Source organism: Danio rerio, chromosome 5 (assembly GCF_052040795.2).
Source record: "Danio rerio strain M-AB ecotype USA chromosome 5, GRCz13ab, whole genome shotgun sequence".
Taxonomy (NCBI): domain Eukaryota; kingdom Metazoa; phylum Chordata; class Actinopteri; order Cypriniformes; family Danionidae; genus Danio; species Danio rerio.
Window position 1 is genome coordinate 73,309,307 of NC_141025.1, and position 17,712 is coordinate 73,327,018.

General features: G+C 36.0%; 2 protein-coding genes across 6 annotated transcripts in view; one reads left to right on the forward strand and one right to left on the reverse strand.

Moving 5' to 3' along the window:
- Nucleotides 1-17,712, forward strand: part of jak2b (Janus kinase 2b) — a 78,546-nt gene that overhangs the window by 43,403 nt on the left and 17,431 nt on the right. For all 5 annotated transcript variants that reach the window (XR_015489927.1, XR_015489928.1, XR_015489929.1 and 2 more), the window contains 12 exon segments: nt 1,347-1,469; nt 3,703-3,860; nt 5,050-5,161; nt 7,392-7,578; nt 7,718-7,842; nt 11,075-11,209; nt 12,274-12,361; nt 13,036-13,169; nt 13,253-13,391; nt 15,901-16,052; nt 17,203-17,353; nt 17,436-17,572. Coding sequence is in view for 2 of the 5 variants with exons in the window: in NM_131087.1 (NP_571162.1) it covers nt 1,347-1,469; nt 3,703-3,860; nt 5,050-5,161; nt 7,392-7,578; nt 7,718-7,842; nt 11,075-11,209; nt 12,274-12,361; nt 13,036-13,169; nt 13,253-13,391; nt 15,901-16,052; nt 17,203-17,353; nt 17,436-17,572 (1,641 nt within the window). In the remaining 3 variants the exon portion in view is untranslated.
- hip1rb (huntingtin interacting protein 1 related b) overlaps nt 3,986-17,712 on the reverse strand; it is a 346,918-nt gene continuing 333,191 nt past the window's right edge. Inside the window, exon 20 of the transcript XR_015490376.1 lies at nt 3,986-4,567. The gene's annotated coding sequence lies outside the window, so the exon portion shown is untranslated. The remainder of the gene's footprint in view (nt 4,568-17,712) is intronic.

Below are 17,712 nucleotides of genomic sequence, written 5' to 3' on the forward strand. Positions count from 1 at the left end.
CAACCATCTCTAGGGTTTACAGAGAATGGTCTGAAAAAGAGGAAATATACAGTGAGTGCCAGTTCTGTGGGCACAAATGCCTTGTTGATGCCAGAGGTTAGAGGAGAATGGCCAGACTGGTTCCAGCTGATAGAAAGGCAACAGTAACTGAAATAACCACTCATTACAACAGAGGTCTGCAGAAGAGCATCTCTGAACACACAACACATCCAACCTTGAAATAGATGGGCTACAGCAGCAGAAGACCTCACCGGGTGCCACTCCTGTCAGCTAATAACAGGAAACTGAGGCTACAATTTACACAGGCTCACCAAAAATTTAACAATAGAAGATTGGAGAAATGTTGCCTGGTCTGATGAGTGTCAATTTCTGCTGCAACGTTAGGATAATCGGGTCAGAATTTGTTATCAACAACATGAAAGCATGAATCCATCATGCCTTGTATCAACAATTCAGGCTGGTGGTGGTGTAATGGTTTGGGGGATATTTTCTTTGCATACGTTGGGCCCGTTACCAATTGAGCATCGTGTCAACACCACAGCCTACCTGAGTATTGTTGCTAACAGTGTCCATCCCTTTATGATCACAGTGTACCCATCTTCTGATGGCTACTTCCAGCAGGATAACGCACAATGTCATAAAGCGTGAATCATCTCAGATTGATTTCTTGACCATGACAATGAGTTCACTGTACTCAAATGGCCTCCACAGTCACCAGATTTCAATCCAATAGAGCATCTTTGGGATGTGGTGGAACAGGAGATTCGCATCATGTATGTGCAGCTGACAAATCTGCAGCAACTGCGTGATGCTATCATGTCCATTTGGACCAAAATCTCTTAGGAATATTTCCAGTAGCTTGTTGAATCTACGCCACAAAGGATTAAGGCAGTTCTAAAGGCAAAAGTGTGTCCAACTCTGTACTGGTAAGGTGTGCCTTATGAAGTGGCTGTATAACATTTATAATATCAAGGCAAAAGGACATTAAAACTACTTATTTAATTATTATCTTATTGTAATTTTATTTTTTGTGGTAAAAGTTTCTTCTGAGCAAAGTTAATCTGCGACCATGCACGTTTCAATTCTTGTTCAGAAAATAGTGTCATAACTATATCAAAGCAGTTGTGATTGAGCCATTAGGCTGTACTATATCCTGAAACCCAAACCTGCCTGTAACTTCAAAACAATTCCTTTGCTGTCTCCTATGCATTGGCAAATCCTGAAGGAAATGCCAGCCATGTCATGTTTATTAATATTTCTGTATTGATGCCAAAATTAAATAAGGGAGGGGGGGGGGTCTTTTTCTGCTTGTGAAGTGTCTCAACACTTTTGTACTTACTTACTAGGACCTGCTGCAGACGTATTGTGATTTCGCGGAAGTTGTCGATATCAGTATCAGGCAAGCCAGCAAAGACGGTACCAACATGAACCGCATTGTCTCCATCAACAGACAGGATGGAACACCTCTAGTAAGTCTGCTGTAAAAGCGAAACCCTGCTGCATTGTTCACTGGGATATCCTTTCATTGTTGCGCCATGTTAAAGGTGCTTGCGGCGCCTTTGAACTTCACAATTTCTTCCTGCTATTATCTGAGAATATTTATAAATCATGTACTGAAATTGGGTTTTTTCCCCCTCATTTTTTGTTCTAAGTAGGAGTTGGTGTTTTATACAGTTAAAGTCAAAATTATTCGCCCTCCTGTGATTTTTCTTTTGCAAATATGTCTAAAATGATGTTTAACAGAGCAAGGAATTTTTCACAGTATTTGCTATAATATTTTTGCTTCTGGAGAAAGCCGGATTTGTTTTATTTCGGCTAGATTAAGTTTTTGATTTTTTAAAAACCGTTTTAAGGTCAATATTATTAGCCCCCTTAAGCAATATTTGTTGGCCACCACCAGCTTTGGGAGCCTAAAGCCCCATTCACACAGGGCTTCAGCGTCAATGCTTGACTGAAGGCGTGTCTGAAGTTTGGGCTGAAACAATTGTGATAGCAGTGTCAGCCAATGAAATTCAGTCAGCAATAGGCCACTGTCTAGCTGGTGTATTTGTATACAGCGATCTGATTGGCTGACGCTTTCCTTGGCGCTTAAAGTTGAGCTAGTCCCAACTTCTGCAGCGAGCTATGCCTCTGAAGGGGCGCCGATGAATCTATAATGCAGTTCGGCAACACCTGAAGTCACCCATTCAAAGTGAATGGGAAGCGTTGACGCTGACGCCCTGTGTGAATGGGGCGCAAGACTTTTGCACAGATCTCAAATGTGTGGTGCAAGTGCAGGGTCATTACTTTTTTGGGTGAACTGTACCTTTAATATGCAAACAGAAAACATGTGAAGTTTGACCACAATATTCAGAACATCAAACTTGAATCAAACGTCTTTGTTTAACGTGACCTCTTTAGCACCAAACAAAAGTTTTTTTTTTCTTAGTCTTTTCTGAAATTGTGCCATTTAATATCAAGCATCTCTCAACCTTTCTAAGAGTTCTTTCATAGATTTAGCAAGTTCTATCTTTTTCTTTCCAGGCGAATCTCATACTGCCCATACGTGCTGTATACTGTATAATATTCAGGTCTGGAATTTTGGAGGCCATTTCAGGACTTTGTTTCATCAGCTGGTTTTTACTCTCCAAATGTGATTTCATTGCATTAGCAGTGTGTTTGAGATTATTATCATGCTGAAAAATAAAACTTAAAAATTAGGTACTTTCTAAAAGGAATTAGATGGTATAAAAAAAAATTCTGTACTATTTATCATTCATAATCGTCATTATCAATTCAGGCAATATTGACAATATGCAGATCGAAGACTGAAACTCCAGTATTTTTCATTCATTCTTCTTTCATCTCTCTTTCAGAGAAATAATACATTATTTCCTCCTATTATCTGAAACAGAACCACCAGTATTTTTCATTAATTCTTCCATCTTTCTCACTTTTTCATATCATTTGTAAATGATTGTTGGTATATTATATAATTTATTTACTTGTTGTTTAGGGTTATTTTTGTAAAACTGCACAGCCAATGCAACGAAGTTTCGTACATGTGAATGACAATAAAGTCAAATCATTTGTCTTAATAGGCTCTTTAATATTAGGGCCAGACGGAATCTACGGACGTTTTTTGCTATTTCTGTGGAGAATTTTGGTAAAAGTCTGCAGATTCCTGTGGAATTATTTTGGGAGTATCATAACTAAAACCGTAATATATGAAATAAAAAATAACATGTTTTTAACTTTTATTTTTAATGTTTAAAATGCAAATCCAATTAGATTCACTTTATTTGGTAAATAAAGTTTGTCATACAATATATCTAGTAAAAGACAGAAAATAATACTATACAAACTGCATTGTACATAAATCAGATGAACATTTTCATATTAGTCAATGATATTACTGTAATTAATAAAAAAATGAATAAAAATAGATTTACATACATTTACTCAAGTAAATAAACAGAATTAGTGATGGGCTAAAAATTTGCGGAAAATCCGAGGAATTCTGTGCGTGCAGATTCCGGGTGGGCTGTTGTTATTATATATAATGTTCTAAAGTTTCTCATGAGCCAATTTAATCTGAAACCCTGCATGTGTCTTGTTCGGACAATAGAGAAATTACACATTATTTCTTCCTGCTACTATCTGAAAATATTTACAGATCATGTACTAAAATAAGATTCTTCCCCTCGTTTTGTTTCTAAACAGGAGTTGGTGTTTTCCACCTCAATGCAGGCCTTGTCTTTTGTATCTCTAATTGATGGTTACTACAGACTGACCACAGATGCCCATCACTACCTCTGTAAGGATGTCGCCCCGCCGTATCTGCTGGAAGCCATCGAGAGCTACTGCCACGGCCCGATATCGTGAGCTCCAAACAAAATACTTGCAATAAACCTCTGGCTCTGGCTATTGCTCATGTTTCCATCCATCTGTTTTTATACTGTAAATTAGCCAGATTTTAATAAACTAATAAACCTAAAAGTGCATCTAAGGGTGCTTTCACACCTGCCATATTTAGTTCGATTGAATCGCACTAGAGTTTGTTTCCCCTTTTGGTATGGTTCGTTTGGGCAGGTGAGAATGCAGCAATCATACTCGAGTGCGCACCAAAAGCGAACCAAATAAGCGTACCAAGACCTGCTTGAAGAGGTGGTCTCGGTACACTTTCAAACGAACCCTGGAGCGGTTCGTTCATGGTGAGAATATGATTCGTACTAAAACAGATCCAACTGCAAAAAGTACTGCGCGTTTTGGACTAATTCAGCTGCCGTAGGCCGATGCGCTGTGCATTATGGGATATGGAGGAAAAATATTTGTTGACAGCGCTTTATAAACAGAGAGAGAGAGAGGGGAAAACATTACCTGATGGATCGTTGGTAATATTTCTGCAAGATGACCATGTCGCAGTTTAGCTAAATTAATTCGCGTCTCCTCTTGAAGTGACGAGCGATGCTTTAAACACTGTTTTCCAGCCGCGGCCGCACTTCATTTTCGTAATGTATAGTTTGTCTAAAGCAGGGATACAATCAGCCACCGCAGTCGTCCCTCCAGACTAAAAGGTTTTGTTTACCTGCGGGAGTTCACTGGCATTTTCCCGCACGTGAATTCTGACCAATCAGTGAGCAGTTTAGGAAATATGTTCAACAACATCTGGCCAATGAGAGATGTGGATTTTGTCAGATGACTGCGTTTTGGTTTGTTTCAACTGGTTCGGACCAAAGCCAGCAGTGTGGTGTGAAAACGACCCAAAGATGGCAGAAGATGCAACAATGTATCATTTATTGCCCTTGGTCTGGACCAAATGAAGCGAACTACAGATGTGAAAGCACCCTAACACTAGGAAAGTGCACTAATCAAATTTGGACTTTGGAATTGAGACTTAATTGACTCTGATAACATGCACAAAAAACTTGATCTGGACATCCCTACTTTTAAGTATTTTTTGTAATAAACTCATTTTGGACCCTGATTTATGTTTACTTTTTCAGATTGCAATGAAACGATTAATCAAGTTGCAGTCGTCATCATTCTTTTTATCGTCTGTGTTGACAGAATGGATTTTGCGATCAGTAAACTACGCAAGTCAGGGAACCAGAAAGGCCTCTTTGTGCTCCGATGCAGCCCTAAAGACTACAACAAATACTTTCTGACTCTTGCATTCGGGGTACGTTTTCTGATTATTATTTTTGTATTGAAACTTTCTTCATTGTGGTGTTGACCTTTATACACTGCCGTTCAGAAGAAAAACCAACAAAAATAGGGTGAAAACAGTTAGATGTATGTACAGAAACATATATTTGTGCTGTAAATAATGGGTTTTAGTATTCTAGTACACACATTTTGTATTTATTATTTTTTTTCTACCTGCAAAAATGTTCATATATACAAATACATACATAAATTAGCGTTTTCTTGCTTTAAGAAATAATGTAAAAATTAAGTGAGTTTTTCCTTAAAACAAGCAAAATAATCCGCCAATGTGGTAAGCAAAAATAATAATATGTCAAAACGTAAAACAACATTATTTTGCTTGTTTTAAGGGGAAAATTATTATTTGGTCATATTGTTTCTTAAAACAAGACAATATTTCTTACCTGTTTAAAAAAATGTTTCTTCATTTAAGACCATTTTTAGATATTTGGACTAGAAAGTAGACAAACGGAATCTAAAAGTCTAATTTTTTGCAGTGTAGATTCTCATTTTTAGTCATTTTGTATGTCAAAAGCTCCGTTTACCATACATCTTTAAGTAAATGTGGAACATTTTGCAATAAATATCAAAATAGAATAAATAAATGTGCAATTTACGTACATTCAGTCCAGTTTAATCCACAATATAGAGCATTTTAAGGGGGTGTAAACAAGAACAATGGACCCAATATATTTCCGGTTTTACATTTTTATAGCTTCTGAGAATCTACAAAGAGCCACATATTGATAAGTAATGTTATGATGACTGTTTTAACATTAAATTATGAATTGCCTCTTGTTACAGGGATGAAATAGTTTAATAACAAGCAGGAAATGTTCATGGGCCAATGGCATCACCACATTGAAATAGTCTATATAAGGGTGTACTCACACTAGGCTATTCGAACCGTGCCCGGGCGCATTTGACCCCCATTTCTCAGTTAGTTTGACAAGTCTTAGTGCTCCGGGCGTGGTTCGGTTGTGTGGCCCTGGCCACACAAGGGCGGTCCAGAGTGCGATTTTGTTGGTCTTTGGTGTTTTACGAATGTATTGTAAGTATAAAGCGTGCCTGAGCATAAGACTAAAGACTGGACGTCACTTTTAAGGGACTGTTTCCTATGGATTTATTAATCATTCTTACTTTTTAATGAATGCAAACTGTCATAGTTTATCAAAGATGCAAACCCCTTGCTGCACCTTCAGCAAACCTCCTAATACATGCAGAATGAAGACTTTCATTCAAATTTTCAAGCCTCAAAAGCAGTGGATCTGTTCAGCAAAACATTTAACTGTGTGTCTCTGCACACTAAAGTAGAGGACCTGACCAGATTTCTGCGGCGCGGGAATAAATTTCCGAATAAAGCGCGGGAGCGATCGGTAACTGGTTTAACTTGGGATGGGAGCGGGTTTTCTAGCAATATCGCGCCCGACTCCCGAGCGGCCCGCATATGTATGTGTGTAAATGAAATAGCGCGATGCTGTGTTTAGCTTGTTTGTTGCTGTGTGTATGTGTGCACGCGCGAATGAGGTGTGTGTGTGTGTGTGTGTGTGTGTGTGTGTGTGTGTGTGTGTGTGTGTGTGTGTGTGTGTGTGTGTGTGTGTGTGTGTGTGTGTGTGTTAGTGTGCGCGAATGAAAGAGAGAGAGCTTTGTCTGTGTGTGTGTATACAGACAGCTTGTTATAGGCTGTCTGGACTCTGTATAGCTGGGTGGTTTTCGGTTTTGTTCTCCCCCCGCTCTTTCCAGTGAGATCAGGCACGAAGGGTAGAAAACGGGGCGGGTCAGGCAGCGGGACAACAAATGCTTAATATAAGCAGGAGCGGTCGGGTTCTGGCTAAAACCTGGCGGGTGCGGGCAGGAGCGGGATTCAAAATTTAGTCCCGCGCAGATCTCTATACCAAAGGACTAAAAATAACTCAAAACAAAATAATTAAAGCAGTCTCCACTGTACTGGGCAAGAGCGTTTCTCTTCTGTTAAGCTGAACAGTCGCATCATTGATGACATAAGTGTGCTCAGGCTCTAAAGGTAAAAATGCAGTGTTGGTGAGGGCCGAGGGCAAGATGGGAGGGTGGACAATTGTGCCTAGGCTCGTGCCTAGTGCGAGTACACCCTAAAAATCATAGCTCAAGCTTTTGAACGGTGGTGTATTCTTAGCAAATCATCTCATAAATCATGTCTTGATATGTTTTTTTTTTTAATCCACTAGGGGTATGGAAATGTAGAGTACAAGCACTGTCTCATTACCAGATCTGAAAGCGGCAACTACAATCTTAGTGGAACCAAAAAGAGTTTTAGAAGCTTACAGGATCTGCTGAAGTGTTACCAGAAGGAAACAGTGAAATCTGACGGTATCGTCTTTCAGTTCAGCAAGTGCTGTTCACCAAGGCCCAAAGGTCAGTACAGCACCTGATATTCTCATCATGATTGTATGATTGATATGCAGTTGAAGTCAGAATTATTAGCCCCCCTGTATATTTTTGAATTTTTCATTTTAACGTAACTCTTTTGTGCTTTTGTTTTTGATGTAAACAGAGAAGTCGAGTTTGCTGGTGTGCAGAAGTCATCGGGGTTTGGAGGTTCCTCTGTCCTCCTCACTGCAGAGACACAACATCAGCCAGATGGTCTTTCACAAAATCAAGAAAGAAGACCTCGAGCTTGTAAGCAAATTAATAGATTTATGCAGCTAGAATGCATTCTGTTAAGCATGCTGTGAACTCAAAAGCAAACACCAGGGGCCTCATGTACGAAGACTTGCGTGGAAATCTTACTAAAACATTGCGTACGCACAAAGCTGTAAATGTGCGTACGCAGAAAAAAATTCAGATGTATGAAACACTGCGTACACCGAATCTCACGCATATTCTTTTGTACATCCGAATGAACGTGAAACTGAGCGCAACATGCACGAGCGCAAAACCCCTCCCTGCCTCCTCCCCTGTATGAATATGCTAATGACTATGCTAATGGCAAAACCCAACGAAAAAGCAACGGCAAAAGCAAGCAAAAAGAGAAACTTTGAACAGAATGTGAATTGTAGGTGCTGCTTTCGGAGGTAGACCGGAGAAAAGCGGTGTTATTTGCAAGTTTGTTCTCCGGAATTAACAACAAAAGAAAAAAATAGAGTGGGAGAGTTTAGCTGATACGGTTAACACAGTTGGGTCTGAACATCGCACTGAGTGCATTTAAAAAAGAAATAGTGTGGTTTATATCTGTAAAATGTTGCAGTACCCTTAGCAGTCTCAGTGGCGCACCTCATAAGAGGCATGTGATCATGCACTGACACGTTCGAGCATAAACTCGGCTCGAATCCAGCGTCTGATGAACTCTTTCTTCTTTTTTTCCCCGCTACATATCAGATTTTGCCCACTATTTATCACGAGAAAGACAAGTAGGAATCATCAATAAGTTTGTGCATCAATAAGCATCATATTTTATTTGCACATTTATTGAATGGAAATGTTTCTGATTCACGCATGCAAATTCATCTTCAGATAGTGTCTTTATAGCAATGTGCGTGCTGTAGATTGCTCAGATTACATTGGGAAAACAGGCGACCGCTGCAAATTGTGCTTTAATGTTTAGCTGGTCAACTGTATGATATGGAAATCTTACATACCTACTATATGAACCCGTCTCTTACAGCTGCCATTGCAAGGCTCAGACACTTTGTAGAGAGGAATTTAACACAACTGCCTCTAGGAGTCGCCAATGGAAATAAAACAGACACGCACAAAAAATGTGCGTACGCCTGCCAGAAAGCTGCCGTGAACCTGCGCACATTCCCACGTTCAGTTCATTGTTAGTAAATCCAAACGTGAGCGATTCTGAGCGTGAAACCTGGCGTACGCAAAGTTTTTGTGCATACGCAGCGTTGATACATGAGGCCCCAGGAATCTCTCAGGCATTTCTTTCTTTATTGAAAACTCGCCATTGCTGAAGTCTTAAAAAATTCTCGAATGTTTTAGAGAAGTCTCCAAGAAGTCTAAGAGAAGCCTCAAAAGTCTCAGAGAATCCTCAAAAGTCTCAGAGAAGTCTCAAAAGTCTTAGGCCCCGTTTACACTGCCAGTTAAATGTGACCCAATTCCGATTTTTTTGCTGATATGTGACACAGATCGGATCTGTTCTATGACCGTTTAAACATGAAAATAATGCATGCATTCCGATATTCAGAGATCGGTTTCAGGCCTCCTTCATATGTAGAAATAAATCAAATATAGATTGGATATGTGACAATGTGACATGCAATGTGTCATGCAAACAGGCAGATCAGATTTATTGAGGCATTCCGTTCTTTACATCATTAAATTGCGGCAATGTGGTGCTTCTCCGCGGTTTAATGACGGAAAGAAGAGCGTGTGTGGAGATGCCGATGCGGTAAACAACATCAGAGGAAACACAGAGGAGGAAACTGGTCTGTCGGCACAATTGCTCCCACCAGACCTGAGATCTCTCTCGTACCCACAAATTCCTCTTAATGGTGGAGCACATTATAAAGCATATAAACCATAAGCGCAAGCTGCGATGACGGCCCTTTTCCACCTCCGCCTCAAAATCATTTTAAAGTTGGGCGAACTTCGTGTTGTAACGTTTGCTTTTTGTCGCTATTAATACACGCACTGCGGGCTACACATAGAATAACTTTATTCTCTTCAACACCATTGCGCACACAGGCAAAGCCTACATCTTCAACTACACACACACACATCAGGGCCTTACCATTACATAAACTGTGTGGGGGTAAATCTGGCCTAAACCATTCACTGCTTTTACTACACTTTGCATATTTCGCAGAGCTAAAAACAAGCCCATTTCTTCCATCGTGGCTAGTGTGGCACAGATGCTAGAACTGGCCTTTATGCATGCGCGACATCGTAAATTGTATGGAACGTGTAAACGCATGAATTGGATATGGGTCAAAATTAAAACAATGTGTAAACAGACAGGCAAACAAATCAGATATAGGCAACAAATCGGAATTGAGCATCAAGACCTGACAGTGTAAAGGGGACCTTAGAGAAGTCTCAAAAGTCTAAGAGAAGTCTCAGAGAAGCCTCAGAAGTCTAAGAGAAGTCTCAGAGAAGCCTCAAAAGTGTCAGAGAAGTCTCAAAGGTCTAAGAGATGTATCAAAACTCTTAGAGAAGTCTCAAAACTCTCAGAAAAGTCTCAGAAAAGTTCTATAGAAGCCTCAAAAGTCTTAGAGAAGTCTCAAAAGTTTCAAATGTCTAAAAGAAGTCCTAAGTCTTAGAGAAGTCTTAGAAAAATATAAAAGAAGTCTCAGAGAAGTCTCAGAGAAAGCTCAAAAGTCTAAGAGAAGTCTGAAAAGTCTCAGCTCACACTGTGTGATTTTTTTTTTTTTTTATATATATTTTTATAATCCTGAATGATTGTAGCATGTCTGACTGCATGAACATGACTCCCATGTCACACTTTAAGATCTAAGCTGTCATTTAGTCAGACTGATCGATAACGAAGACGCGCCAAACACGAAAGAAAACGCCCCTGGAGTTTGATGTCATCCACCCTTGACACTTTCACTATCGTATATTCTGAAATGATTGCTCACAGCAAACATAAACAAGCCGTGGTGGCAATTGTGCACACAGCGAGTCTCAATAATAACTACATTAACAACTTATTTATAGGCTGTATTACCAAATAGATAATATTTTTAGGGTAATGGTGTCATAAAATATGATGACAGACATTCAATGCTTAATTGTAATATCTCAATTGAAGCTTTGAATGTGAATATGTGACAATTACTATTTTTATATGTACTATTGAATTAGAATTATTAGCCCTCCTGAATTATTATGATCATAATTTTGACTTCAGCTGTATATCTTACCAGCCGTACAGTTTTGAATGGTGTTGTAAATGTGTTTCCAGGGTGAAAGTCAAGGTCAGGGAACTTTTACAAAGATCTTCAAAGGGATTCGGAAAGAGCAGGGAGACTATGGAGAAACCCATAAAACTGAAGTCATTGTCAAAGTCTTGGACAAAGCACACAGAAATTATTCTGAGGTAAGAAATTTATGAAATGTCTTTTTTGGGGGGTGAAAATGTAACGTGGGCTATCTAAATAATTTGTTCTGTGAATTGCTAATTACGACAGAAAAGTAGCTCCTCCTATTAACAGTTTTAGAGTAATTTTTATTACTAATCTAGCCTTGCTGTTTCACCATGTTCCAGAAAGGATCTCATCCACACTACATGACTAGAAATGCATAATTTTAAATAAAATAAAATAAAATGGTAAAAAATGAATGAATAAAATTATAAATAAGAATGAATCAATAAAATGGTAAAAATAAAAATTATTAAATTGTTAAAAATAATATATAAAAAATGTGTAACAAAAAAAATTGAAAATAATATGATAAAATAATTTAATAAAATAAAGTAGAATCAAATAAAATAAAAAATTACAAATTAAATGGTAAAAAATAACAAATAAATCAATAAAATAGGAAAAAATTAAATGTAGAAAAATTAAATTATATAAAATAAAGTGGTTTAAAAAATGAATCGAATAGTAGAGAAACTATTAAATGGAAAAAAAATAAAATAAAAAAATTATATATTATAAAATGTACAAAATAAAATAAATAAATAATTCGTGAAATCAAATAATTATGGTAAAAGAATTTGAATTAGTCAATACAATTTGGAGAAAATAAATGTAGAAAATAAAATGCAAGTAAAAATAAATAATAATAGTTAAAAAATTATGCTAAAATTAAGTAAATTCAAATAAAAAAGTTAAAAATTGAATGGCGAAAAATAATAAATAAATCAATAAAATGGGGGGAAATAAAACGTTGAAAAATAAAATATAAATAAAAATAAATAAAATTAAAAACAACATTATAATTCATCAATTTTAAAAAGTAAAATCAAATCAAATGGTAAAAACAATTGCGTAAAAAAGTGCTAAAAGTAAAAAGTAAATAAAAATAAGCACAATTATAAAATTAAAACTTATAATATGAAACGTATTGTAGTAGAATTCATTTTAAAATGCAAAGAAAGTCTGATGTACTGTGTATAAGAGTTTTTACTTTAGTTCTTTTTTGTCCCTCTCTAAGTCTTTCTTCGAGGCGGCCAGCATGATGAGCCAGCTCACTCACAAGCACCTGGTGTTGACCTACGGCATCTGTGTATGCGGAGACGAGAGTAAGTGCTCACGCATAAACACAATCATTCCCTGACACATACATTTTACTTTAAAACATACCTTAAAAATACTTAGTCTCACGCCAAAAGGTCCAATGAAGTGAATGTGCATTTTTATTTGCTTTTAGACATAATCTCAACCGATACATGAAGAGAACGTGGGACATAGTGTAGCTCCTCCCCTTTTCATGAAATGACCAATAGCATTTATCACAGCTCTGCCAGTGATAGTGGTTGAGCTAAACCGCATCAAATGTGAAGTGTCTTGAAGGGGGCGGGGCATGTCAGATACTAGAGAGCATTTGTTTGGTCAAGATTTAATGAGAAATTGAAGTGCTAGGTGACATCAGTAAAACCACTGATCCATTTAGGTGGAAGTGACAAAACTACACACTTTATAGTTTTATATCAGATTTATTTCTTCTATACACAAATTTCGACACTGTTTTAGTGCACACTAGCTTCTAGATATCCTAAAAACTAACAATACTGATACTGACATCTAAAAAAAACTTTATTTTCATTTTATTGGACCTTTAAAACACACAAAATCGATATACTTTCACTGTTATATAGTTAAACTGACTGACTGTTGCAGACTTATACATTGATATCAGTGCTGAAGCAGTATATTGAGCAGGCCTAGTACTTGAGCTTCTGTTTCTCCACCTCAGACATCATGGTGCAGGAATATGTCAAGTTTGGCTCCTTGGACACATATCTGAAGAAAAACAAGAGCTCGGTATCAGTCAATATCCTGTGGAAGCTGGAAGTGGCCAAGCAGCTCGCCTGGGCTATGCTCTATTTGGTAAGAAAAAAAAGTGACAGTCCTGGAATAACCAGCTATTTGTGAAGCAAGTAGATGAATGTTTTTGGTTCTTTCACACACAGGAGGAGAAGAGTCTGGCTCATGGGAACGTGTGCGCAAAAAACATCCTTTTGATCAGGGAGGAGGACAGGGCGCTGGGAAACACGCCGTTCATTAAACTGAGTGACCCTGGCATCAGCATCACTGTGCTGCCCAGAGAGAGTGAGTCAATGTCACTGAATATTGCATATGATTGGCACAGTACACCCACTCACACACAACTCTTACATTGTTTTGCTTTGCACCTCTTATTTTTTGACATTTCAACAATAAATCATGAATGAATTTATACATTTATTTGACATATTTTGTTTACAAAAGGTTTTTTTTTGGTTTTATGTTTTTTATGAGCACAAAACAAAAACATTTGTACAATTTGCAATCATTTTTATACAAATTATTACACAAAAACATTGAAACAAATGAGTAAAATAATTACAAAGATATAAAGTAATAATAATAAACACCACAGTCCATTCAAACATGCACTTTATACAGTTAAGGCATTTCTGCATTATGTATTTTATTATTTTATTATTTATTAGTTATTTTTAACATTGAAATGGGAATAAATTTATACATTTATTTTAAATATTTTATTTACAGCAGTTTTTTATATAAGTACAAAACAAAAACATTTATAGTCTAATAATTTTATACAAATGATAACCAAAACAACAAGTTAAATAATTAGGCAAAATAATAAAAAAATATATAAAATAATTATTATAGTAAAAACACCACAGTCTATCCAAACATGCACCATATACGATTAAATCATTTATGTATTATGTATTTTATTTTTATTATTTATTAGTTATTTTGACATTTTAACATTTGAAATGTGAATAAAGTTGTTTTATTTTAAATATTGTATTTACAGCAGTTTTTTTATATAAGCACAAAACAAACAAAAAAACATTTAAAGTCTAATAATTTTATACAAATGATAACCAAAACAACAAGTTAAATAAATAGGCAAAATAATAAAATTTATATAAAATAATAATAATAATAAAACATCACAGTTCATCCAAATGAAATGGACCATATAGTTATGTCAAATGCATTATTTTTATTAGTTATTTTTGACATTTTAACATTGAACTGTGAAAGAATTTATACATTTTATTTTAAATATTTTATTTATAACCGGTCTTATAAGCTTAATATATATATATATATATATATATATATATATATATATATATATATATATATATATATATATATATATATATATATATATATATATATATATATATACAGTCTGTAATATTTTTTTTTTACAAATTATAATTAAAAAAAACATTTTAGATAAAATAATAATAATAATAATAAAAACAACAACACAGTCCACCCAAATATACAGGGGAATAATAAATTAGGCTGGCTAATAATTCTGACTTTGTTTATAAATATGTATATGTGTATATAAGCCAAGTGGCCATGTGTCAATTATTGGCATGCTTTTGAATTCTCATAAGAATATTTGTCAAAATATTTTTGAAGCACATTGCTGTTGATAGCCAAGAACAGAAAAATGTGCAACCATGACCTCCTGTTTCACATTTCGCCCACATAGTGACAGTCACACGCAACTTCTCCTTTAGTTGTGAAGCAGATAATTCAGATGAGCTGAGAGATGGGCCAATCACACTCAGTCATTCAGCACAATGAATAAGAGCAGAGAATACAGCTGTGATTCAAGGTTGTTGAGCTGCACAATGCGAGAAGGGGCCATAAGAAAATAGCAGAAACACTGAAAATGCCCATTTGAACAATCAGTACTAAAATTATAAGGTTCGTTCACCACAAATTAAAATTCTGTTATTAATTACTCAGCCTCATCTGATTCTAATCGCTTGACACATGTATTCATGCTTTCTGGTTCTATAAAAAAACAGACTTATTATTGACTTATTATACTTGTTGAATATCCACACTGACCAGTAGAGGGCAGATTTTCATCTCATATTTGCAGTGTATTAATAAAGTGGTAGTTCGAGAGGGGTCTGGCTGCAGACTCGGTGCAGTGCAATCTGAGCTGCATCCAATGCTTTTTAATGCGCTCACCTAACCCCACCCCTAACCCTTGCCGTCAGAGTGATGTCACTCACTCCATTGAGTGCATTGTGTCTGACATTGCATCGCTGAGTGATGCAATCTCAGCTTGCATCATAAAGGCTGCATCCAGATACTGTTGAGTAGTTCACCTAAAAATGAACAAATTGTCATCATTTTTTTCACCCCATTAGCTTCTAATTCCAAATTATTTATTGTCTTCTATGAAATGCAAATTCATTTAAAACTGTGTTTGGCCACACATTAGCAGCATGCAAAGTCCAAAACAATACTGCAGCCTGGCTTAAATTGTACAGAGATTAAAAGAAAATGAAAGAATTTCCACCACAAAGGAAGTCATATAGGTGTGTTTGTTATGGCATGAATGTGAATAAATGCAGGGTTTTGTCTGCTGATGTTTAATAGACAACTGTGCATAATTTATTGCAAGCATGTTACATGCATAATATTGCTAAATTAAATTTTACAGTATTCAAGGTTTGTAAAATATAAAAAGAAAATAGAATTGTTCAGTTATATGTGAAAATTTTGGATTTTTTTGTTATTTGAATTGTGCTTTTTATGTTCATTGTAAATATTTTTGTAGTTCTCGTAGAGCGAATCCCCTGGGTGCCCCCTGAATGCATATTAGACCCCAAAAACCTGAGTCTAGCCACTGACAAATGGAGCTTTGGGACAACTTTATGGGAGATTTGCAGCGGAGGAGAACAGCCACTTGCCAACATGGACAATTCCAAGGTAAAACAGTACTTGGGTCCTTAATAATGGTAAATATTAATAGTAAATAAATTAATAAATTATATATATATATATATTAGTTAAAGAAATAGTTCAGACTTCTTAAAAGACATGATGTCTATTATTCCTCCATTCAGTAAAACTGTTAGTAATAACAAATGCTGTTAAAAGGGTAAAGAACACCATTTTTTTTTTTTAGAAATAAACTCATTTTACTGCTCTAGTGTTGAATAATTGAGTTTTACCATTTTTTAATCCATTCAGATTCTCTGGGACTGGCTGGAATACTTTTAACTTAGCTTAGCATAAGTCATTGAAACAGATTAGAATATTAGCATCTTGCTCCAAAAACAACTTTTATTTTTCTTTCTGTATTAGCACACAATGTAAATACAGAAGAGTCAAGCAATAAATAGGAATATGTTCAAAACATTTTTTAGAATCTTTTGAGTAAGTTGCTAATGGTCTAATCTGATTCAATTATCTATGCTAAGCTAAAAGTAGAAAACCTAAGCTAAAAAATCAACTTTTAATTTTCTGTCATTCTTAGCACACAATGTGAATTTAGAATAGTCAAACTTTAAATAGAAAAATGATCAAAACTCTTTTTTTCAATTTTTAGAGTGAGATGCTACTGATCTAATCTGATTCAATGATCTATGCTAAGCTACGATAAAAATAAATAAAAAAAGTTAAGCTAAAAAACTACTTTTCATTTTTCTCTATGTAAATACAAAATAATAATAATTTATAATAATAATTTAAATAGGAGAATTATCAACTCTTTTTAGAATTATCATTTTTGAGATGCTAATGGTCTAATCCAATTCAATGATCTATGCTAGGCTAAGCTAAAAGTAAAATTTCTGACACTCTTTGCTCACAATGTAAATACAAAAAACAGAACAGTTATGCTTTAAATAGGAAAATTATTAAAACATTTTTTTAATTCTTTGAGCAAGATGCTAATGGTCTAATCTGAATCTATGATCTATGCTAAGCTAAGCTAAAAGTGCTCCCATCAGAACCCAGAGATCAGCTAAATGGATTCCGAAATTAGTCTATTTTCCAAAAACGTGGAGCATTCCCTTATAAAAGCAAAAATCCAGACCTCTTGAAGAACAGGATTTCTTGTATTTCTCCATTTCAGAAACACTTATTTTATGAAAACCATCACCAACTACCCGCCCCGAAGTGGACAGAGCTGGCTAACCTGATCAACAGCTGCATGGACTACGAGCCGACGTTCAGGCCATCGTTCAAAGCCATCATTCGAGACCTAAACAGTCTCTTCTGCCCTGGTCAGTTCACTCATGATGACCGTGGTTTAGTGCTTTTTTTTGTTATTCCCGTCGTGACTTCTGTGATGAATTGCGTTCTCAGATTATGAGATCGTGAAGGAGAGCGACATCATGCCCAGCAGAGCAGCAGCATCTATATTCAACACTGGAACATTTAAGAATAATGAACCCGTGCAGTTTGAGGAGAGACATCTGATTTTCCTGCAGCAGCTGGGCAAGGTACATGTACTAACACTTTATATTATACAGGGCTCGAAATTGCGACCATTTTGGTCGCATATGCACCCGAAATGTTATCTATGCGACCTTAAAATATATTTGGTAGCATTTCTGCGAGTGTTTAAAATTGTAGTGTGCGA